The 25676-nt window shown below is 39.2% G+C and overlaps 1 protein-coding gene across 2 annotated transcripts in view; it reads right to left on the reverse strand.

Moving 5' to 3' along the window:
• DDX46 (DEAD-box helicase 46) overlaps positions 1-22972 on the reverse strand; it is a 72300-nt gene extending 49328 nt beyond the window's left edge. For both annotated transcript variants that reach the window (XM_058736177.1, XM_058736173.1), the window contains exons 1-11: positions 22810-22972; positions 18248-18433; positions 15838-15981; positions 10382-10478; positions 8886-9051; positions 7109-7260; positions 6207-6320; positions 5484-5649; positions 4000-4120; positions 3242-3417; positions 2175-2296 (exon numbers count right to left, since the gene is read on the reverse strand). In XM_058736177.1, the coding sequence (XP_058592160.1) occupies positions 2175-2296; positions 3242-3417; positions 4000-4120; positions 5484-5649; positions 6207-6320; positions 7109-7260; positions 8886-9051; positions 10382-10478; positions 15838-15981; positions 18248-18433; positions 22810-22826 (1461 nt within the window). In that variant the 5' untranslated portion in view covers positions 22827-22972. The remainder of the gene's footprint in view (positions 1-2174; positions 2297-3241; positions 3418-3999; positions 4121-5483; positions 5650-6206; positions 6321-7108; positions 7261-8885; positions 9052-10381; positions 10479-15837; positions 15982-18247; positions 18434-22809) is intronic.
• Between the last annotated feature and the right edge of the window lie 2704 nt (positions 22973-25676).

Genomic DNA, 25676 nt, shown 5'->3' on the forward strand with positions numbered 1-25676 from the left:
CCCTCTCTCTCTGCTCCTCTCCTGTTCATGCTCTGTCTCTCTCTGTCTCAAAAATAAATAAACGTTAAAAAAAATTAAAAAAAAAAAAAAAAAAAAGATTTATTTATTTTGAGAAAGAAAAAGTGTGGGCAGGGGGAGGGGCAGAGAGAGAAATCCCTGTGCTGTCAGCACAGAGCACGATGTGGGGCTCAAACCCATGAACCCTGAGATCATGACCTGAGCAGAAACCAAGAGTCAGACACTTAACCGACTAGGCTACCCAGGTGCCTCAACAATCAGTATTTTTAAAATGAAATAGAATGGAAATTCCAGAATGTGTTAGAGATCAGTAAACTTTCATTTCACTTCTATATAAATATAACATGCATGCATGTGTAAAGTTATTTTTTGTAAATGTTATTTCTTTTTTTTTTTTTTTTTAATTTTTTTTAACGTTTATTTATTTTTGAGACAGAGAGAGACACAGCATGAACGGGGGAGGGGCAGAGAGAGAGGGAGACACAGAATCGGAAGCAAGCTCCAGGCTCTGAGCCATCAGCCCAGAGCCCGACGCGGGGCTCGAACTCGCGGACCGCGAGATCGTGACCTGAGCTGAAGTCGGACGCTTAACCGACTGAGGCACCCAGGCGCCCCTGTAAATGTTATTTCTTACAATAAACTGTCATCAAAACAACTGAGGAAGATAAGCTGAGAAAACATAAAGCATTTAACAACAGCAAATATTCCTTAAAAAGGAATGTGGTTAAATAAATTGAGATAATGCCACTTAATTTATTGCATTTTTCTAGTATCAGAAGACATATTCGTTATCAAAGCCTAAAAAGTCTTTTAAGAAAAAAGTCGACTTTAACATTGTACAACATGACCTTTCCAAAACTTATTTGATCACATAACCTGTTTTTTTTCCTTCTTCTAATTAAACCAAAATTTTCTAATAAGCATCATTTTTAAGAAGACATTTGGGAAAATGTCAAAGTAAAGAGAGTAAATGAAATTATGTTTAAATAACTCTTGCTGCAGGGCGCCTGGGTGGCTCAGTCGGTGAAGCATCTAACTTCTGCTCAAGTCATAATCTCAAGGTTTGTGAGTTTGAGTCCTGCATCAGGCTCTGTGCTGACAGCTCAGAGCCTGGAGCCTGCTTTGTATTTGGTGTCTCCCTCTCTCTCTGTCCCTCCCCTGCTCATGCTATGTCTCTCTCTCTCTCTCTCTCAAAAATATACAAACATTAAAAAATTTTTTTTTAAATAAATAAATAACTCTTGCCAAAAACATTTAAAGATACCAGTGAAACAGGTATTAATGCAAAACAGTCATCACCACCTTTTAAAGATGTCACATGAATTAGAGCCAGTTGGGAAATCAGACGACCTGGTTCTGGGACAAATTAAGTCTTATTAGCCTAAACACTTTGATCAACTTACTTAACCTTTCTCGCCATTTCTTTATCTATAAAATGGAAAAAATATCTGCCTTCCTTGAGCAGAGAGAGACAAAGAGGAATATCAGGAAAGCCAAGGTATAAAAATGACTGAAAATCTTAAAATATAAGATTAACATAATTCATCCTCACTATTTTTTTTTTTTTAACGTTTTTTATTTATTTTTGGGACAGAGAGAGACAGAGCATGAACAGGGGAGGGGCAGAGAAAGAGGGAGACACAGAATCGGAAACAGGCTCCAGGCTCCGAGCCATCAGCCCAGAGCCCGACGCGGGGCTCGAACTCAAGGACCGCGAGATCGTGACCTGGCTGAAGTCGGACACTTAACCGACTGCGCCACCCAGGCACCCCTCCTCACTATTATTTTTAAACCTCTTTTTTAAGATTTAAAAAAATTTTTTTAAATATTTATTTTTGAGACAGAGAGAGACAGAGCATGAACGGGGAAGGGTCAGAGAGAGAGGGAGACACAGAATCTGAAACAGGCTCCAGGCTCTGAGCTGTCACCACAGAGCCCGAGCGGGGCTCGAACTCATGGACCGCAAGATCATGACCTGAGCCAAAGTCGGACGCTTAACCGACTGAGCCACCCAGGTGCCCCAGTGGCTAAGATTTTAAAAGCAATCACTATACAAATCACTAAACAAATCACTTTTAGATCATTAAATAATTTAAGAATGGAAACACTGAAAGAAAAAAAAGAATGGAAAAACTGAATGCTCCTTTTATAGTTACCTGCTCACTGATTCCTGTTCCTCCATAAACACAGACCACTCTAAGTCCCAGGGTCTTTGAAAACTTCTTACATTCTTTAGTAATTTGTAAAGCCAGTTCTCGAGTTGGAGTCATGATGACAGCTGAAAAGATAAATATGTCAAAAGCCTAACCACCAAAATTCTTGAAAGGCTATCTTGTAACGTGTTATATTTAACCTCTGAAATAATGTTCAGATTTCTTAGTATAATTTTTTGTTTTTGTTTTCATTTGTTTTATGCACCTTTGAAACCCTCTTTCAAAAGGTTTGTAATAGTAGAGATTGTGGCGATTGCTAATTTTAAGTAGATTTTAAGAACATGCTACAAAAAGATAAATGAGAGTTAAATGCCTCACTCAAACATCAGGAAAATACTGGGGTGAAAAGAACACAAATCATTCTCAACTGCAAATCACAGAGCAAAGATAATCAAGCGACTCACTGTGCTGCAGAGCCATACCGAGGCTTCCAGAAACAACCTTGGTGTGAAGGGCACAGAAAGAGTAGGAATATATTGTGCCCCCTGTTTCCAAGAGAGGAGTTGAGCAAATTTTCAAAACCCTACGCACACTTGCAAAACAGATCTCTGCCAAATGAATCAACAAATGAACCTGAAGACCTAATCCTGAAGGAGATGCTGGCACTATATATATAGCCTTTTAAGGCGAAAAACAAAAAATGGAAAATATATTTCCTTACAATCTTCTATGTTGAGTTTATAGATCCACTGACACTCACTAAGCACAAACCTCAATATAAATAAACAGATAGATGCACGAGGAGTCTACCTGCCGAGTCAGAGTTTAAAAATTGAGCTGTGCCAGGAGAGGCTGTTTTTGTACTTCTGAGGTGTCACTCCAGAGCTCTGAAGATTCTCACTCCACCTGCTGGTAAGGGGAAATCAGCCCCAAAGTGCCAAATTTATAAAGGAAATGTACATAAAGACATCTTTATTGTTATAACAGAACATTATAAAATATCAGGTCTTTCTGATTAACTGACAACAAAGTCGTTACCTGAATAAATAGTTTAATGAAAGGAATTGTACCTATTGGCCCCTCTCCTTCTTCTAATGACCTCTGATCCATGATGTGTCTAAACATGGGCAACAGAAAAGCAATGGTCTTTCCGCTTCCTGTCTTGGCAATACCAATCAAATCTCGTCCAGACATTATAGCAGGAATCGCCTGGGTCTGGATTGGCGTGGGTTTTTCATAGCCATGCCTTAAAAAGCAAACCAAAGAAAGACAAGGTAAGAACTGGCATCTCTGGGTCTCTCCAAGTCCCATAGTAAGGTTTTCCAAAACGTAGAATAGCTGTACAACGAATATTATTTGTCAAAAGGGAATGAAGGATTGAGGCATTCTACGTCATGAATGAGCACTGAAAATATTATGTTAAGTGAAAGAAGTGAATCACAAAAGACTATGTTAGTACGATCCCACTTATAGGAAACGTCTAGAAGAGACAAATCTGTAGACACAGTAAATTAGTGGATGCCTAGGAGAAAGAAGGGAGAAGAATGACTACTAAGGGATACAGGTCTCTTTTTAGGATAATGAATATGTTCTAAAATTACATTATGGTAATGACTGCCTAACTCCATAAATATACTAAAAATCATTGAACTGTACAAAAAGTAAGGTTTATGATATGTAAATTATATCTAAAAACACTCAGGTGTTTAAGAAAAAAATAGTAAATTTTTCTATTAGAGTAAAAATGTAACAAATGGAATTAATTGGGTAAAAGAGCCATTCTGAATGGGAAGACACTGAAAAATGTAGAGAATCACTAACTACTCACTTTTTGAGAGAATTTAGGATCTTCATGGAAATTCCACACTGGACCCAAGATTTAATTGGTTTGGGGCAACCTTTTCCCTTGACAGTAATGCCTTCCATTTCCAACCGAAAAACATTTACCTCTACAAAACAAAATCCAGATTAAAAGCTATTAAATATTGTTTCATTAATGCCTTCTACTTTTCAATCAAGCATGGTAAAACTAAGAATCTTCAATTCTTGGGGCACCTGGGTGGCTCAGTCAGTTAAGCATCCAACTCTTGATTTCACCTCAGTCACGATCTCACAGTTCATGAGTTCGAGCCCCGCATTGGGCTCTGTGTACTGACGGTCCAGAGCCTGCTTGGAATTCTCTCTCCCTCTCTCTCTCTGCCCCTCCTGCATACTCTCTCTCTCAAAATAAAGAAACCTAAAAAAAAAAAAATCTTCAGGGGCACCTGGGTGGCTCAGTCAGTTAAATGTCCAACTTCAGCTCAGGTCATGGTCTCACGGCTTGTGAGTTCGAGCCCCACATTAGGCTTTGTGTTGACAGATCAGAGCCTAGAGCCTGCTTCAGATTCTGTGAATGCCCTCTCCCTCTGCCCCTCCCCTACTCAAGCTCTGTCTCTCTCTCAAAAATAAGTAACATAAAAAAATAAAAGAAAAGAAGGGCACCTGGGTAGCTCAGTCGGTTAAGCATCTGACTTCAGCACAGGTCATGATCTCATGATCTCACTGTTCGTGGGTTCGAACCCTGCATTGAGCGCTGTGCTGACAGCTCAGAAGCTGGAGCCTGCTTCAGATTCTGTTTCTCCCTCTCTCTCTGCCCTTCCCCTGCTCACACTCTGTCTCTCAAAATTGAAAAAAAAGTTGAAAAAGTAAAAGAGAAAAGTTTTTTAAAAAATCTTTTTTTTGTACTACTAAAGATAATTCCACACAAAATCTATAGGACACTTAATACAATTACTGCTGTGATCTAATAGGGGACTAAAAGAAATACCCCATTTCTATAATCTGTCTTTTATTATGTCTTACACTGAAACATCAATAAAAGAACAATGATTGACAGGTAATACAAACACTTGTTCTCCAAGCAAGAGTTGCCTAGATTATCCTTATTCTACCAATAATTACACAGATTCACACTGGTTCCCAACCCTCAAATCCCAGAAAGGGAAAGGCTAACAATACTTTATTTGCTAACTTCACATGAAGAGTATTCTCAACCCAAAAAATCTCAACTACATGACCCAAACTAATTTTTGCTCATTTTTAAAAATACTTCCAAAACTACACTGATTCCTCACTGCTCTGAATCTTTGCAGATGACGTTCATACTCACTAGAATGACTTCTTGCCTTCTTTTTTCTTCTCTTACTTCTCCAGGTAAGCCATGAAAACTCCTACTCATGCACCAACTTACAACCTACCCACACATTCCTCCTAGGCAAAGCGAAGCATATCCTCCTCTGTTCAATAATCAATAAATGAATAAAAGAATTTTACCCTCTTGAGACATTTTTGCTAATTCTGGAACTTCAACATAAAAGTTTTTTCTGAATGGTTCATATTCAATTTTTCCATGATCCACTGGTTCTAGAAGTTTCCTCTGTTTTGTCTGGTAGCCTGTAAGGGCCGTCTGAAGATCAACTTCTTCCTCCTCTGAAGAATACTATAATTAAAAAAAAAATAATAAGGAAAAAGCTAAATCCTTTATTATTTTCTTCTTATGGAAAACACTATTCCTAGCTTTTAAAATCCTCCTCTCCTAGAAAATATTCCTTGGCTTTTACTTTTTCACATTCTGAATTTTTCAACTTAGTTTCTTTTTTCGTTGCCCTTACAGAAAGTTATAATGACAATATAAAGCTAAAATAACAAAACAATTCTAATAAGGCTTTAAGGAAGTTTTGATATAGTTCTCTCTACACAAATCTTTACAATGTGTTAATAGAAGAATTTAATTCATTCTATCACTTTATTTCTTCTCTTGCCTTATATGTCTGAGGTCAGTGATGAGGGGCAAAGGGGAAATCAACAAGTGGGCATGCAGAAAAAAGTCAAAGATGTCAAAATGTTCTACAGACTGGATATTCATTCAGCAACAGCACTGTTGAGAAAAGCAAGAACTCCTCCTAACAGTAGTTTCTAGAACTAAACAGACATCTCCACCAAATAAACACTTCTAGGATAGTATAATGAACAAAGTCAAAATTAACGAAGAATTACCTCCATGGCATCCTGGTCATTCTCCATTAGCTCACCTTTCTTCTTATCAGAATCTACCACTGCTTTTTTGGTTGTCACTACAGTGACAACTTTTGTGACTGTTGGCCCAGACTTCTAAAATAAAAAAGGAATATAAAGTATGTTATAAAATTGAGAAGAAATTGTATGCAAATGAAGCACAATGATAACTATCACAATTTATAATTCAAATGACAAAAGGAGTCTACTTTCTCCTAATGAATTTGTTTAAACTTTAAAATGTAACATTAACTGGATTATATAATATAAAGTTTACTATATATTTTATATAATACTGTATAATGTAATTTTATATCATTTTATGTAATATATAATGTTATAGAACATATAAAAATGTAATAATTCACTTAAAAATACTACTAAATGGTACTTTTTACTCATTGGACAAGCCAGACACTGTTGAAAGAGCTTAGGATAAATCAATAAAGCAGGTAAAGGTCACTACCTTTAGAGAGCTCTCATTTTATAAGAGAGAAACAATAAACACAGTAAAAACTCAGTCAGATAATTTGCCAAAAGACAACAAATGCTATTAAAAAGAAGAAAAATACACTGGTAAAGGGGATCAGGAATATGAAAGCTGAAAGTGCCAATGAAGTCTGGAGAGGACCTAATGAGAAGTCAGCAGTAAGGAAAGACACTAAATACAGATGGTGGCAGTAAGAGCAACTTTTTGAAAGAACGCTTACAGCTAAAATTCCCTAATATCTGTGGGACTGAGAAAAAGCACTAGCATTTCTGAGAGAGGGGAGGAATCAAATTTATAAACTCAGGCAAGTCAGTGGTAGGTCAATGTGACAAGAATTCGTTATCCAATTAGGAATACTGGAAAAATCTATAAAAAATAAAAGAAAATGGCATACCTTTTCATTCCCTCCACCACCCTTCACACTTCGCATATTAAACTTTTTTACTTCCTCTTTCACTTCTTCCATGTAAGCATCTAATGGATCTAACTCCTCACCCTCCATTTCATTTCCTTCCTTTTCAGCTTCTGCAGGATCATCTTCATCATCTAAAAGAGCAGAATCACTCTTTTGTACATATGTTTCAAAAGGAAATACTTCATAATCAGAACGCCTCTCACCGTGACCTCTTCCCTCACACCCTCCTTTCCAACCAACCCAGGCACCAAGCAGTTCAAATACTCAAACTTAACAAGTTATTACACTTAGCAAGCATGCATCAATTTTATATAATGATATAAATCACATGATACATTGAAAAGAGGACTAAAAACTTTCTGTTAAATAGTACATTTCTTTCAATTACCTTTTTTTAAGTCACAAAAAAAAAATCGCACATTTTCAATTCAAGATAATCTTTTTTTTCACATATCAAAGATATCATCACCCCTTAAAAATACATTCTCTTCATCTATTTAAACCACTCTGTGAAACTTTCATAGAAGATGAAAAATTCACCAGAATTTTCACAGAAAAATAGAGCAAAACTCCATTTCCCTATAAAATTTCACACTGTTCTACTTCACTAAAATCTAAAAGTAAAAATCATATACACCAGGGAAATAGTTCTCTTGTAAGTTATGAAAAATCAGGAGGGACCTGAAAACATGCCTTTAACTTACCTTCATTACTAATATTCTTATTTGTAATAAAAAAATTAAAGAGCTATTTACTGACTGTGCCCGTAAGAACTCAACTTTCCACTCTCAACTAAAACGAGTGAGGGGCGCCTGGGTGGCTCAGTAAGTTAAGTGTCTGACTTCGGCGCACGGTTTGTGAGTTCGAGCCCTGTGTCAGGCTCTGTGCTGACCGCTGAGACTGGAGCCTGCTTCGGACTCTGTCTCCCCCTCTCTCTCTGACCGTCCCTCACTCACACTCTGTCTCTCTCTCGCTCTCTCAAAAATAAACATTAAAAAAAACTTTTTTTAATAAAAAAATAACAAAAATGAAGTAAAATCAGTGATCCTTACTGAACACTACCCTACACGTTACATTTTAACATAAATATCATTAGAGAGATTTAATATCTCAATATGAACCCAGCAATTCCACTCCTAGGTATATTAACTAAAAAACTAAAAGCAGGGATTCAAATATATATTTGCATACCAATACTTGCAGCAGCTTTATTCACAACAGTCAAAAGGTGTAAACAACCTACATATCCAATAGACCAATAGGTAAACAAAACGCAGTATACACATACAATAGAATATCATTCAGCCATAAAAAAGGAATGAAATTTTGACACATGGTACAACATGGAAGAACCTTGAGGACATTATGTTGAGTCAAATAAGCCAGACACAAAAGGGCAAAGACCGTATGACTGCATTTATGTGAGGTACCTACAAAAGGCAAATTCATAGAATAGATATTTTGGGGGGTAAGTAGGTGGAGGGTAGGGCAGGATGAGGAATTAATCTTTGTGGGCACAGAGTTTCTGTTTGGGATGATGAAAACATTCTGGAAATGGCTGGTGATGATGGATGATACACGACACCATGAATGTACTTAATGCCATGGAATTGTACATTTAAAAAAAGGTGAAAATGGTACGATTTTCCATAAGAGAAAAAATGCCTAAAAATTTCCACTATGAAGTATTATTCATATTTCTAGAATATTCTACATGAATTGTTATATAGACTATTAGTGTACCAAATGAATATACCATCATCATCTTCTAAACTCCATTTTTTCCCTTGTTTCATCTCTTCAATTTCCTTTTTCAGTTCCCCTATGTTTTCCATGGCCTTTTTACGTTGCTCCTCTCGCCATTTTTCTACTCGTTCTTTTCGCTTCCTCATTTCCTCTTCCAGCTTATTCTGATCAAAGTTCTTGGGGGGGGGGGGGGAACAAGAGAGACAGAGAAGGAAACAAAGATTAACAACTTTATTTCAGCAATATTCCAAATAACTTTTTCAAAGTATAAAAAAGGAAAAGGAAAAACATGTATTTACAAACTCCTTAGTTTAGAAAAGATTTAGATCACACATCTTTTAAACATATCCACAAATACACCAGCAAAATGAATTCATAAGAAAAAGCATCTTCAGGGGCGCCTGGGTGGCACAGTCGGTTAAGCGTCCGACTTCAGCCAGGTCACAATCTCGCGGTCCGTGAGTTCGAGCCCCGCGTCAGGCTCTGGGCTGATGGCTCAGAGCCTGGAGCCTGTTTCCGATTCTGTGTCTCCCTCTGTCTCTGCCCCTCCCCCGTTCATGCTCTGTCTCTCTCTGTCCCAAAAATAAATAAAAAACGTTGAAAAAAAAAATTTAAAAAAAAAAAAAAAAGAAAAAGCATCTTCAACTAAGAAAGCAGACAGACTTCAAAAACCATAATCTAATCTCTTTTTCATTACAGCAAAATACACAGAAATTCACTTTCTTCCTCAACTAGAAACTAGATAAATAAACACGCAAAATTCCCTAGTTATCAGTTATTGTCAACTTCAAATCCTCTAAACTCCCTCTTAAACTGCCACCATGAAAAAGAAATTTTCTATTAGAAATTAATGAGTAAGGGAAAACTATGTATCAACATGATTAAAAAGCTTTGGTCGTAGGGGGCACCTGGGTGACTCAGTTGGTTAAGTGTCCAACTCCTGATTTTGGCTCAGGTAATGATTTCACAGGTTCAAGAGATCCAGCCATGCATCAGGCTCCATGCTGACAATGCAGAGAGTGTTTGGGATTCTCTACTCATTCTCTCTCTATGTCCCTCTGCCCACCCCACAAAAGAAACAAAAAACATTAAAAATATATTTAAAAACAAAAAAACAACCAGCTTTTGTGTTTTAGCCTTTATGTTTAAGTTTCCTAGAAACAGCCTTTGTAAAGGCTTTATCCAGGGACACCTGGGTGGCTCAGTCAGTTAAACGACCAACTCTTGATTTCACCTCAGGTCATGGTATGGCAGTTGTGAGTTCAAGCCCCGTATCAGGCTCTATACTAACAGCTCAGGACCTGGAGCCTGCTTTGGATTCTGTTTCTCCCTTTCTCTATGCCCCTTCCTTGTTCGTGTTCTCTCTAGCTCTCAAAAATAAACATTTATAAATGAATAAATAAATAATTTTTTTAAAAGTTCAAAATACATAGCAATAAAAAAAACAACAATCTGTGATTACAGAAACAAGCTTGATATTATACAATTATTTGTTAGTAAACATACACCAGCATCTTTTTCTTTTTCATCCTCCTTGTCATCTTTGTCTTTTTTCTTCTCTTTAGAACTTTCCCCACTATCTGTTTTCTCTTTGGACCTAGACCTACAAAAAAAAGAAAGAAAGAAACATCATCTATTTGTGTTCAGAAACATTCACATTTAAAAATTTTTTTTTTAGTTTTTTAAAATTTTTATTTTTGGGAGAGACAGAGACAGAGTATGAGCAGGGGAGGGTCAGAAAGAGAGGAAGACACAGAATCTAAAGCAGGCTCCACGCGCTGAGCTGTCAGCACAAAGCCCAATGCGGGGCTCGAACTGACAAACTGCAACATCACGACCTGAGCTGAAGTCGGACGCTCAACCGAACTGAGCCACCCACACACCCCTTAAAATATTTGTAAAGACCTGCATTTTACTTTTTTTTTAAAGTTTATTTATTTATTTTGAGAGAGACAGAGGCAGCATGAGTGTGGGAGGAGCAGAGAGAGAGGAAGAGAGAATCCCAAGCAGGATTCACACCGACAGCATGGAGCCTGATGCAGGGCTCAAACCCACGAACCGAACCACGAGATCATGACCTCAGCTGAAATCAAGAGTCAGAAGCTTAAATGACTGAGCCACCCAGGTGCCCCGACCTCCATTTTACATTTTAAGTAAGAAACTTCTGAGAGTCAATTTCACATTCATATTACGTTAATAAACATCCCGGAAATATAATGAAAACTTAACCCTATAAGTAGCAACAAATATCATTAATTATTAAGTATTTGGCAATTTGCCCAAGAAAAATTGGACATATCACATAAAAATAATTACAAAATTTAAATAGGAGGTAAAATTTGACACACAGAGAAATATACCAAAACATTAATATTCTACAAGATAATTTGGTATGTAATAATGTTTAAAACCCCAATAGACGTGCATTTTCCCCTATGTATGATATCTTTTAATGAATAAAATTTCTTATTTTAATGCAATCATTTCAGTCTACTTTTACATCCCTTATAATTGGTGCTTTTAAAAGTACATTAGAGGCGCTTGGGTGGCTCAGTTGGTTAAGCGGCTGACTTCAGCTCAGGTCATGATTTCGCGGTCAGTGAGTTCGAGCCCTGCGTCGGGCTCTGTGCTGACAGCTCAGAGCCTGGAGCCTGTTTCAGATTCTGTGTCTCCCTCTCTCTGACCCTCCCCTGTTATGCTCTGTCTCTCTCTGTCTCAAAAATAAATAAACGTTAAAAAAAAAAAAAAGTAAAAAAAAAGTACATTAGAGGGGCAGCTGGGTGGCTCAGTTGGTTGAGCATTCAACTTTGCCTAAGGTCATGATCTCACAGTTTGTGCGTGTGGGGCTCTGTGCTGATAGCACAGAGCCTGGAGCCTGCTTTGGATTCTGTGTCTCCCTCTCTCTCTGTTCCTCCCCATTCATGTTCTGTCTCTCTGTCTCTCAAAAATAATAAAAATTAAAAAAAAAAAAGATTGTTTATGCCATTGCATTTCTAATTTTTCAATCAGTTTGTCAAATACTTTTCTATCCATGTATGCTAAGAACCAGAAAAGACCCCAAATAGCAACAACAATCTTCAAAAAGAAAACCAAAGCAGGAGGCATCACAGTCCTGGACTTTAGGCTGTATTAGAAAGCTGTAATCATCAAGACAGTATGGTACTGGCACAAAAACACCCTCAGATCAATGGAACAGAATAGAGAACCCAGAAATGGACCCACAAACGTATGGCCAACTCATCTTTGACAAAGCAGGAAAGAATATCCAATGGAATAAAGACAGTCTCTTCAGCAAGTGGTGCTGGGAAAACTGGACAGCGACATGCAGAAAAATGAACCTGGACCACTTTCTTACACCATACACAAAAATAAACTCAAAATGGATGAAAGAACTAAATGTAAGGCAGGAAGCCATCAAAATCCTCAAGGAGAAAGCAGGCAAAAACCTCTTTGACCTCGGCCTCAGCAACTTCTTACTCAACACATCTCTGGAGGCAAGGGAAACAAAAGCAAACATGAACTATTGGGACCTCATCAAAATAAAAAGCTCCTACACCACAAAGGAAACAATCAGCAAAACGAAAAGGCAACCGACGGAATGGGAAAAGATATTTGCAAACAACATTATTAGATAAAGGGTTAGTATCCAACATCCGTAAAGAACTTCTCAAACTCAACACCCAAAAAACAAATAATCGAGTGAAGAAATGGGCAAAAGACATGAATAGACACTTCTCCGAAGAAGACATCCAGATGGCCAACCGACACGTGAAAAAATGCTCAACATCACTCATCATTAGGGAAATACAAATCAAAACCACAATGAGATACCACCTCACACCTGTCAGAATGGCTAACATCAACAACTCAGGCAACAACAGATGTTGGCGAGGATGAGGAGAAAGAGGAACTCTTTGCATTGTTGGTGGCAATGCAAGCCGAGGCAGCCACTCTGGAAAACAGTATGGAGTTTCCTCAAAAAATTAAAATTAGAACTACCCTACAACCTAGCAATTGCACTACTAGGTATGTATCCAAGAGATACAGGTATGCTGTTTCGAAGGGGCACATGCATCCCAAGGTTTATAGCAGCACTATCAACAATAGCCAAAGTATGGAAAGAGCCCAAATGTCCATGGATGGATGAATGGATAAAGAAGATGTGGTATATCTATACAATGGAGTATTACTCGGCAATCAAAAAGAATGAAATCTTGCCATTTGCAACTATGTGGATGGAACTAGAGGGTATTATGCTAAGTGAAATTACAGAAAGACAACTATCATATGACTTCACTCATATGAGGACTTTAGATGAACATAAGGGGCAAAAACATAAGAGACTCTTAAATATGGAGAACAAACAAAAGGTTACTGGAGGGGCTATGGGAGAGGGGATGGGCTAAATGGGTAAGGGGCATTAAGGAATCTGCTCCTAAAAGCAATGCTGCACTACATGCTAATGTGGATGTAAACTAAAAAAAAAAAGATTTTTTAAAAAATTTTAAGAAAACACAAAAAACACTCTTCTGAATCTACTTAAATAACTAAGAATTTTCACTTTGGCTCTTACTAATATAAAGTATTACAATGATAAATTTTCTAATGTTAAACTAATCTTCCATTTCTGGAATAAATCCAACTAAGTCATAATTATTTTTTTTTACATATGGTTGGATTTGATATAATCTTTATGTTTAGAATGAGTATAGCCTATAATTTTCTCACACTGCCCTTGTCAGGTTTTAATATCTACATTCTTCTCAATACACAAAATGAATCGAGAAATGTTTCTTCTTTCTTAAGTCTCTGTTCATCAAAACTATCATTGCAGAGTGAAAAGGCAAACTACAGAGTAAGAGAATATATTTGCCATTCATAAAAATGACAGTAAACAACCATCCAGGATATTTAAAAATAACGACAAAAACCTCCTATGAATCAATTTTTAAAGAAACAACCCAACAGGAAAATAAGCAAAAAGATTTTTAACATACTTCAGAAAAGAAGAAATTCAAATGACAAGCAAGCATATGAAAAGATGTTCAACCTCACTGGTAGAGAAATACAAATTAAAACCACAATGATATTGGTATAACTTATCTAACCAGTTAACAAAAATTAGAAGGACTGACAATACCAAATACTAGGAAGGGTATGAGACAACACAATTATCATAATGTTTGTGGGAGTAGAATTAGTATAACCCCTCTGGAAAGCATGTGGGATCACCTAGTAAAAATGAAGGTATATTAATTTTTTTTTTTTTTGAAGCTATGTTAATTCTATGGCCATGTAATTTCATTTGTATATACAGACTAGGGAAACTCATGCACATGTACACTAGGAAACATACATACAAATGTTCACAGGGCACCTGGGTGGTTCAGTCAGTTGAGCATCTAACTTCGGCTCAGGTCATGATCTCACAGTTCACAAGTTCGAGCCCCAGATCGGGCTCTGTGCTGACAGCTTAGAGCCTGGAGCCTGCTTCAGATACTTTCTGTGTCTCCCTCTCTCTCCACCCCTCCCTCATTTGCTCTCTTTCTCTCTCTCTCTCCCCAAAATAAATGTAATAAACTTAAAAAAAAAAAAAAAAAAAGTTCATAAGCACCTAAAAGTTAAAACAACCCAAACACGTACCTCAGTAAAATGGATATATAGTGGTATATTTATGCTGCAGAATAGTATTCAGCAATGAAAACGACCTACTGTTATATGTAACACAGATGAGTCTCAAACAATCACCAACACAGATACAAAAGAATATGTGATTTATTCAGGTAAAGTTAAAAAACATAAAAAGCTAAACTGTTCTTTTTCCAGATCCAAACACAGATGATAAATAAATAGAAAGAAGTTACTAGTACAAAAGTCAGGAATGGTTTTATCTAGGGTAGTAAAGAGCTAGGTTAGAGAACAGACATGGATGGCTTCTGGAGATACTGACAATGTTGTATTTCTAAACGTTGGTGGTGTTTACATGAGTATTGCTTTATAATCACTTAATAAACTGCATATTTATACTTCATTCACTTTTCTGAATTTATATTTTAACTTAAAATAGTCCTAATGGGCATTATTATATGGACCTCAGTAAAATAAAAATAACAAAATTAATGACAGGAAAAAAATCCTCACGACTAATATGAAGAAGGTACAGAAAACAGACACAAATTCATGTATTGACTATCCTTTGACACCACTTTTACAAACAGGAAAAGAATGAACCATTGACAAGAGAAATATAAAGAATAAACATAAATGACACAGATAAAAAAGTAAACATATTATGTCTAAAAGACATAACCAATAACTCAAAATTGAATGGTACTGGCATCTTAAGGAAACATGTATATTTAACTTAACACAAGCAAAGTTCACACCCATCCTGAACAGCAATTCAGTAATACATGTCATGATTTAAAAACCATCAAATGGGATGCTTCGGTGGCTCAGTCAGTTAACCATCTGACTCTCGATTTCAGCTCAGGTCACAATCTCAAGGTTCGTGAGTTTGAGCCCCATATCCGGTCCTGAGCTGTTAGCACAGAGCCTGCTTAAGATTCTCTCTCTCCCACTCTCTCTTCCCCCGTTCTGCTTCCGCTCTCTCTCTCTCTCTCTCAAAAATAAACGTTAAAAAAAAAGTTATCTGTCAAATCAATGTTAAAAATGTTAAAAACATACCTCAAAAGAAAAACAGAGTTCCTAGGAAGATGTTTATATAATATATTCCTGACTATTAAAAGTAGATACTAAAGAGAACAATGTATTGAGTATTAAAACTAATCGAATCTAGTATTTTCCAATAATTTACAAGCTTTATAACCTATTAAAATTCAACCAACAGTTCATCATAGAAGCCAAAATCAGTGGAAAAAAAAAAAGAGAAAGAGAGAAAAGGAATAGTGAAGAGTCAGTTCCCAACCTGCAAGACAGATACAGTCCAATGATAACATTACCTATTCTCAGCTTTCTTGCTTTTATTGCCAGGACTTGAGGATCTGGATCGCCGGCCTCGGCTTCTACTCCTGGAGCGTCTCCTGTCTCGACTTCGAGATCTTCTTCGCTCTCGACTTCGATCTCTCTCTCTACTTCTGGAACGCCTGAAAGGACACTTGCCATTCATTCTATGACCAATTAGAGATTCTTTCAGAAAATGTTTCTGTGCCATGTTGAAAGAGCTTCTTAATTATTACCATTACTAAAGGCTGAGATTTCAATTAACCATCAAATCAGATATAAATAGGGAACAACTGGGGCACCTAGGTGGTTCAGTTGGTTAAGCGTCTGCCTCTTGGTTTTGGCTCAGGTCATCTCACAGTTGGTGAGTTCAAGCCCTGCATCAGATTCTGCACTGACAGTGTGGAGCGTGCTTAGGATTCTCTCTCCCTCTCTCTCTTCCCCTCCCCAGCTCTCTCTGTCTCTCTCTCAAAATAAATAAATTTTAAAAATAAATAGATAGATAGGGAACAAGTGGGGCGCCTAGGTAGCTCAGTTTGTTAAGGGTCTGACTCTTGGTTTGGGCTCAGGTCATGGTATCTGGATTAATGAGTTCAAGTCCCTCAATGGGCTCTGCACTGACAGCATGACAGCATGGAGCCTGCTTTCAATTCTTTCTCCATTCCCCTCCCCTGCTGGTTCTCTCTCTCAAAATAAATAAGTAAACTTTAGTAAATAAACAGGCAACAAGTAAAGCCAATTCTTACAAATGGTCAACAAAAAACTGATACTAATTCCAAAATGATATCTGTTGAAAAACAAAGCAAATCTGTAATAATAGCTTTTTGAAATCTACAGCCTATAGTAGAAAATCTAAAACCCCAAATCAGCCAAAACCTAAGTATAAGGGTAGGCACAATGGGGCTATGGGAAGATCACAGACATGAAGAGTAGGAAACAAAAATTTCTATTCTACAGCTGGCAGTCACATGACATATGGCAGATCAACTCTGTGGCTCAGTTTCCTTATCTATATGATATGGAGACTTTACTTACATAATCTCAAAATCCTTCTTGCTCTAAAACCTCAAGATTCTTGTTTTTATTTTAAGTTTATTTATTTTTGAAAGAGCAAGAAAAAAAAGCACAAGTCAGGGAGGGGTAGAGAGAGAGGGAGACAGAGGATCCAAAGCGGGCTCGGCACTGACAGCAGAGAGCCCTATGCAGGGTTCAAACTCATGAACTGTGAAATCGTGACCCGAGCCAAAGTTGGACGCTTAACTGACGGAGCCACCCAGATGCCCCTAAAACCTCGTGATTCACTCTCAAAAGTTAAAGACATTATCTTAAGTAATCAATTTCACTTAACACATACTTGACTGAATTATATGAAACTGTTCCTGGGACCACATAATACAAAACTGAAGAAATTGCATTATATGCATTCTAAAAGATGAATATTCTCCCTGACTACCTTTGCTAGTTCTCCTTCTAATGTTTGGAAAAAAATAGGGTTTTTTTTCTGTGATTAATTCATAACACCTATAGAACCCTGTCTTCTTTCCTATTTTAATAAAAAACTTATCAGAAATATTTTTTTGGTGTGGTGAAGATTTTTATTTAAAGACAATGTCTTTTACCTCTAGGAAGGTTATAGCTGCTTGATTCGTGCCTAGGAAAATGCAAGCACGTAAAATAAAAATTAGGGTGTTCTTTTGTTTAAATCTAAAATGGTTTTTAAAAATTGTGTCAAATGGGAGCGCCTGGATGGCTCAGTCAGTAGAGCAATCAACTCATAATTTTGGGTAAGTTTGAGCCCCACAATGGGTGTAGGGATTACTTGAAAATACAAATCCTTAAATTTTTTAAAGTGACAAACAACAAGTAGGGCTTGGGTAGCTCTGTCCTTTTTCCTTCTCCTATCAGCTTTAATGGCTGCTCTGAACATAGTGGTCAGCGTTCTTGGGACAGAATTAGAACAGAACCCCCTTGACAGCATATTACCTTATCTTTTACTGGCTTTTAAAACCTCCCTCAGGGGGCTTTGAAGGTTCTCTTTGGTTTGGTTTTGGTTTTGGTTTTGGTTTTTAAGTAGGCTCCACATCCAACATAAGGGTAAAACTCATAAACCAGCAATCAAGAATTGTATGCTCTACCCACTAAGCCCAGCTGGGCACTGCCCACCCTTTCTTAATTTTTATTTATTTGGTTTTCTTTGGATTACAGGAAATAGAGCCAAACGTTTCCAAACTTAAAATACTGTTTGAAAGTCTTTGTTCCAGGCAAATCACTTCTTGACCTAATCAAACAAGCTGGAGTTAAAACAGAGTGCCTATAAAGGGGCCACTAAAATCCAGTCCAAGTCACACTTTTGAAGAAGCTGAATTTAGCTGACAGAGACCAATTTATCATGAATCTTTAAATTCTTACCTCAGGCGCTTCCGGTCTCTTGACCGAGATCTTCTTTTATCCCTGCTACGAGACCTCTCTCTCCTTCTATCTCTATCTCTGCTTCTAGACCGCCTGTCATCTCCACGTTTACTTCTTTTGTCAGGTGAGCGACTTCTAGATCGACTTCCAGATCGCCCCCTTGATGCTGACCGCTTCCGATAATGGCTAGAAAGTAAGGTCAAGATTAAGTTTAGGAAACGCAGCTAGCTTGTATGATATTTTATTTAATCACATTTTCCCAAAATATCTCAGCACACAAATTAAACCATGAAAGGACTTTATTATTATTTTTTTAATGTTTATTTATTTTTGACAGAGAGAGAGAGAGAGACAGAGCATGAGTGGGGGAGGGGCAGAGAGAGAGGGAGACACAGAATCCGAAGCTGGTTCCAGGCTCCGAGCTGTCAGCAAAGAGCCCAACGCGGGGCTCGAACTCACAGACCGCGAGATCATGACCTGAGCCAAAGTCGGACGCTCAACCGACTTGAGCCACCCAGGCGCCCCAACAATGAAAGGACTTTGTACACATAAACTCTTTTTTTTTAAGTTTATTTATTTAAGTAATCTCCACAACCAACATGGGGCTTGAAATCACAACCCTGAGATCAAGAGTCACATGCTCTTCTCACTGAGCCAGCCAGGAACCCCTACAATTCTTAAAATCAGAGGGAAGTAATGATTCCTTCATTTATAGTCCGTGTAGAGAGGGAAAAAAAAAAAAAACTATCTTAAAAGGGAAACAAGGACAGTAAAAAGAACAGATCAAACTCCTGCCTCTGGGTCCCAAGCAACTTGCATTCTGGTAAAAAAAAAAAAAAAAAAAAAAAAAGATGACCAGTTAAGTAAAAAAAATAATAAACAATACATCACCATCACGTGGTACTATGGAGAAAAACAGATTAGAGTAGATGAAAGAGAGAGGATGGGAGGTAGGAGATTTGCTATTTTACACTAGGTGACTAGAGAAAAATGTGCTAAGAGACATTTCAGAAGTTTGAGAAAAGTAAAAAGAACCGTGTAGATATATCGGGGAGAAACTTTTCAGGCACCACAAGTGCAAAGACCCTGAAGACAAAGCTTGACTGGTGTGTCCAAGGAACAGCAAGGAAGGCAAATGTGGCTAGGGCTGAATGACCAAGAAAGAGTACCATGAAACGAGGTCAGAGATACCATAGCGCAGCCAAAACATGCACAGATTTGTACAGCCTTATAGATCTGAGTAAGTTGAGGTTACTGGAAAATTTTAAGCACAGGAGCAACGTTACCTCAGTTTTTAAAGCATTAGTCTGGAGGTACCTGGGTGGCTCAGTTGGCTAAGCATCTGACTCTTGATTTCAGCTCAGATCATGACTTCATGATTCCTGGGTTAGAGCCCCCACATCAGGCTCTGCACCAATAGCACGGAGACTGCTTAGGATGCTCTCTCCCTCTCTCTCTGCCCCTCCCCAACGAATGCATATGTGCATGCCCTCTCAAAATAAATAAACTTAAAAAAAAAAATTTGGCTGCTGAGGGGAGAACAAACTGAAGGAAGCCAAGTGCAGAAGCAAGGAAAACAGGTAGAATGCTATAGCAATCACTGAAGTAAGAGAGTAGTGGCATGGATCAGAATGTCAGGTTCAGAGTTGCCATAGGAAGGGTCAAAATGTAGATATCGTGGAGCTAGAGCTGATTGTATTTAAGGACTAATTCAATGTCAAGTGGGACAGCAAGGGAGAAGTCATGAGTGTTGCTGAGATACTTGCGTGGACCAAGGAGAAAGACAAAGTTGCTGCGTATTAAGATAGGAAGCTTGAGGAGGAGTAGATGTGGGGGGAGAGTGGGAAATCAGGATATTAGGCATTCACATGGAGATGTACAGGAGGTAGTTGAAAATATGAGTCCAGGGTTCACCAAGGGAGTCATCAGTGTACAAAGGCTACTTAAAGCGATAAACGTGGATAAGATGGCTACGGAATGAGTATACCTCATTATCCCTTAAGCACGTGAAATTAAATGTACAGAGACCCAAGCTAACTTTTTTTTTTTTTTTTCAACGATTTTTATTTATTTTTGGGACAGAGAGAGACAGAGCATGAACGGGGGAGGGTCAGAGAGAGAGGGAGACACAGAATCGGAAACAGGCTCCAGGCTCTGAGCCATCAGCCCAGAGCCCGACGCGGGGCTCGAACTCACGGACCGCGAGATCGTGACCTGGCTGAAGTCGGACGCTTAACCGACTGCGCCACCCAGGCGCCCCCCAAGCTAACTTTTTAATGTTTATTTATTTTTGAGAGAGACAGACAGATAGACAGCATGAGCAGGGGATGCTCAGAGAGAGAGGGAGACACAAAATCGTAAGTAGGCTCCAGGCTCTGAGCTGTCAGCACAGAGCCCGATGCAGGGCTCAAACCCACAGACCATGAGATCATCATGACCTGAGCTGAAGTTGGACGCTTAACTGACTGAGCCACCCAGGTGCCCCTAGAAACTCAAACTTACTGCCTTTCCCTCCCCAAACCATTTGTCATCCCAACCTTCAGTCAGTAGGCTCAAAGTATCAATTATCTTCAATATCTCATTCTACACAACCAATAAAACACCAAATATCACCAATTTCACCTCTGTGATTCTTTTCAATTTTATCACCTCCTCAGAGTTCTGTCATGACTCCATATCAAAGTTATGTAGTTAGGGCATTTTAGAAGACCTTTAGAAATCTTGCTTCTACCCTCCTTTCCCTTAAATCTGTTTTACTCATTGCTGCTAAGGTAATCTTCATAAAGCAGAATTCTGACCACATTATAAACATACACACTCATTTCTTACTTAAAATCTTCAAAGGCTCTCAATTAAAATCTTAACTTCGAAACTAAATCTACAATCCACCCACATTCTGGACCCAACTCCATTTCAGAACCTACCTCCTACCACTTTTCTTCAACCTTTCATGACACCTACATATGCAGGCTAACTGGGCTCTTCACTTATTTCTCTAACACCTTGATCTTCCCATCTCTGAACCTTTCATCAGTCCCTAAACTAACCTAGAAAACAAGCCAGGGAAGAAGGCTAAAGGGCTGGAAGAGACTTAATTGTGAAGGGCCCTGAAGACGGGCTGAAGAGTGTGACTTCATCTTGAAAGAACCAAAACAGACAAAAAGAGAGGAATGACATAATCTTTATTTAAGAAGTGTCACTCTGGCTGCAGTGTGAGGAATCTATTAGAAGGGCAAGATCACAGGAAAATAATCAATTTGAGGCAAGTGTAGCAGTCTGAGCACTACATAATTAGGCCTGAAGTAAGTCATAGAGAGCAGGAATGGAGAGAGGATATAGAATCGTATTGGGTTGAGACAGTTAAGAGAGAAAAATGAATCAAATAAGTACACTTGCAGGTTTCTGCTCTGGGTAGCCAAATGAACAGCCAATGCCTTCAAGAAGATTTAAAAGACGCCCCAGGAATTTTGTGCAGATATAGAAATATTCTTTATCTTTATCTGGGTGGTTTCCACAGTTTATGGATTTGCTAAATTTCAGCAAGCTCTACCCTTAAGCTTTGTATATTTCCCTGAATGTTAATTATATGTCAATAAACTATTAAGGGTCAACTGGGTGGCTCAGTCAGTTAAGCCTCCAACTTCAGTTCAGGTCATCATCTCACAGTTCATGAGTTCCAGCCTCGCAGTTGAGCTCTGTGCTGACAGTTCAGAGCCTGGAGCCTGCTTTGAGTTCTGTGTCTCCCTCCCTCTAGGCCCCTCCCCCACTTGCACTCTGTCTCTCTCTCAAAAAATGAATAAACATTAAACAATTTTAACAAAAAATAAACTATTTATTATTTATATCCCAGATAAAAAGGATCTTTTAGTAACTGCTAAATACAAAGCAAATAAATACTCATCGCTGAGATAAAAACCTCAAGGTCCCAAACCAGGTAACAATCTAAAGTTTTGAAGAGATATCCTAATTCTAGTAAGACCTCCCAATGCACAGCTTTAAAAGGACAGAAAAACACGTAACAAAGAAATATGAAATCTATCTGCAAAACAAATCTCCATGCAACAATTACTGTAGCCCACTAAAAGCCTAGTCATGTACAATGTTGTAGGTGATGTAAAAATATTGGTCTCCACGCTCCTTTCAACTGACTTGGGAAAATACCACACAAAGAACTAAAATAGGCAGCAACAGGCGCCAAGGAAACGTGGCAAATGCGAATTGCAAGAAATTCAACTGGGATCACTACTGCCAGAGCGATCACGGTGGGCTCCATGGAAATGGCGGGATGTGGTGCCCAATCACTGACGCCCTGGAGGGGTGGTCCCACTCCAGGGGCTGGAACCGGCGAAGGCAGTGCTGGGAACCCCGTGGCCGTCACCGCCCCAAATACAGCCACTCCCTCGGCCGGGGTCCCCCAGCTCCTCTAGTGGCCGAGGTCAGCGCTGGCCGCACGTGGGGCCGCCCGGGGTCAGGCCTGGCCCCGCTGGCACCTCAACTCCCGCCTCTTTCCCCCACTTCAAGGAAACCGCCCGCCCGCTCGCCCTCTCAGCGCGCCGCCTCACCGTGACTCCCGGCCCATGCTGCCGGCCGCGGGAAAAGCGGCGCCCTTCGGGACAATGCGCAGGGTAACCGGACAAAAGAAGAGGCCGCACCGCCCTCAGCTAGCCGAGCGAGGTGCAGCACTAAGAGAGAGCAGCAGCTCCAGCGGTGGCAGCCATCCGAGAGCAGCCAACGAAAACAGGACGTGCTGGCGCCGGTGGCAGAGAGAAGGGGAAAAGCGGGCCGGAAGCTGCTATCTCTCCACGGCGACTCCTTTCGGCTGGAGGCCGCACAACGCCGGCCGCGCCGCAAGACGCGTCCTTTGCCGGGTTTTCCCTGCAAGCCTCGGAAAGTTCGTGAGGTGAAGGAAGGCTCCTTGGCTTTGCAGGCCCTGGGAGGGTCTTTCCTGCAAGGGCCACCGAGACGCCATAGTCATCCCCGAGTTGTCCCAGGACTTGTACTGCCGTCCCCCTTAACCTGCGCTAAGTGATGGTACAAACATCTCCATTCACAGATTCATTTATACATTCATTTGTATGTATTGTTATGCGTGCTGTATGTCCTAGATCCGAGGAGCTTACAATATAGTGGATACAGACATAACTAAAACCACAAGTAGATATAAGAAAGAGATTACAGCAAAGGAGAGGGGTTCAAAAAGAGATCCCTGAAGATGTGACCTTTGAAGTAAGATGTGAAGACTGAGGAGTTAAGTTGGTGGAGAAGAGGATGAAAGCTAAAAATCTATTTGTAAGATTATAGTGGTTCTCAATATCGCCTGAGCTTGGAAGTTTTAAAAAAATACATGAATGGGGCACCTGGGTGGCTCACTGGGTGGAGCATGTGGCTCTTGATATCCAGGTTGTGAGTTGGAGCCCATATTGGGCATAGAGATTACTTAAAAATAAAATCTTAATAAAAAAAAATAAAAAATACATGGATGCATGAATACCATACCTAAATTCTGATTTAATTGGTCTGGAGTGCTTCTTGTGCATTTTTGAGCTTCTTTAGTGATTCTGAAGCACGCTCAAGGTTGAGAATGACTCACCTAGCATAAGCGCTGTTTTAGCAGAAAGCTGTAATGCTAAAGTTGGAGAGAGGCTCTCATAGTTTACATGCCTCTTTACTTTTCTACTTTCTTATACCTAAGGATGACAGAAAAATTCTAGATTGTGACTGTGGCTGTTGACGCATGGATGTATACATTTGTCAAAACTCATTGAACTGCAAACCTTACTTTTTATTTTATTTTAAAGTTTATTTATTTTGAGAGAGACAGAGACAGTGCCAGTGCAGGAGGAGCAGAGGGAGACAGAGAATCCCAAGCAGTCTCCACACTGCCAGTGCAGAGCCCAACGGGGGACTCAGTCCCACGAACCTGACATCATGACTTGAGCCAAAATAAAGAGTCAGGTCCTTAACCAACTGAGCCACAAAGCCACCCTTATTTTATTTTAAAGAGAGAGCACACACAGGGAAGGGCAGAGAGAGGAAGACAGAGGATCTGAAGCAGGCTCCACATTGACAGCAGAGAGCTTGATGTGGGGCTCCAAGTCATGAACTGTGAGATCAGAAGCAGACACGACCGGCTGAGCCACCCAAGCACCCCGGAACTGTAAACTTTAAACTCGCATATTTAGGTGCACCTGGGTGGCTCAGTCCATTAAGCATCCGACTCTTGGTTTCAGCAGGTATTCCAGCCACTCTACATTGCTTGTATGTGGGTAACAAGTGTGGGTTTCAGTCTAGGAAAAACAGAAAACCACTAGTGACTTAAACATGGAAACCCTGAGAAGGGGTCAGATCCTGGATGTATTTGAGGCAGCTCTCCAAACACTAACTGATAAAGTGGACGTGAACTGTGAGGGAAAGGAAGGCATAAAGAGGACTATCAGGAGGTGCCTAGGTGGCTCAGTCGGTTAAGTGTCCAACTCTTGATACCGGCTCAGGTCATGATCTCACACTTGGATGGAGTCCCATGATGGGCTCTGCACGAACATGGAACCTGCTTGGGATTCTCTCCTCCCCTCCTCTCTCAAAATAAAAATTTTTAAAAAAGAGGACTCTCGGGTTTTGAACAGAATTACTGTGGGTCGTGGTGAACTTATAGAAACAAGAAAGGCATGGAAGCAGATTTGGCAGGGGAAGGAGAGGAAATCAGTGGATCTGCTACAGTAACATGTTGTTGGAGATGCCTGCTAGACATCCAGGAGGTAATGGCCACATTAGGGGATACATGACTGTAGAGTTCAAGGGAGAAATAGAGGTTGTCTGAGAGATAGGGGTCATAAGCATTTAATAATGGGGTATTTGAAGCCATGAAACTGGATGAGGCCATGCAGAAGTTAATGTTACAGCTGGAACAGATTTTTTAAATCATATACTTGAATTTCTTGATTTTAAGTGAGAAAACGGAGACTCAGGAAACAAACTTAATCCTAGGTCACTAATCTTTTTGGAATCTAAACTGGAACCAGAACCCATGCATCTGATACCCAGCCCAGAGCTCTTTTCAAGATTATGCATTTCTAAATCCCCTTTAAGAGAATATAATCATGTGACAATTCTGATGGCCTTTTTAAGTTCACAATATGTTTACGTTAAGTTCAAAGCAATTCTATGTCCCAGAAAAAATTCTTTTAACTATTAGGACAGGTAAAATAAGTAATTATAGTCCAGTATGTCTCCAATACATCACTTTTAACAAAATGCCCTGGCTTCCCAAACAGATTTTGATTCTAAGTTCATTTTTTTAAGTATCGTAAGTAATAGTTTTAAGTAATCTCTACACCCAACATGGGGCTTGAACTCACAACCCCAAGACCATGAGTCACATGTTCCTCTGACTGAGCCAGCCAGGCACACCTAATTAACCAGCTCAAAGTGT

This window comes from Neofelis nebulosa, chromosome 1 (assembly GCF_028018385.1).
Source record: "Neofelis nebulosa isolate mNeoNeb1 chromosome 1, mNeoNeb1.pri, whole genome shotgun sequence".
NCBI lineage: Eukaryota > Metazoa > Chordata > Mammalia > Carnivora > Felidae > Neofelis > Neofelis nebulosa.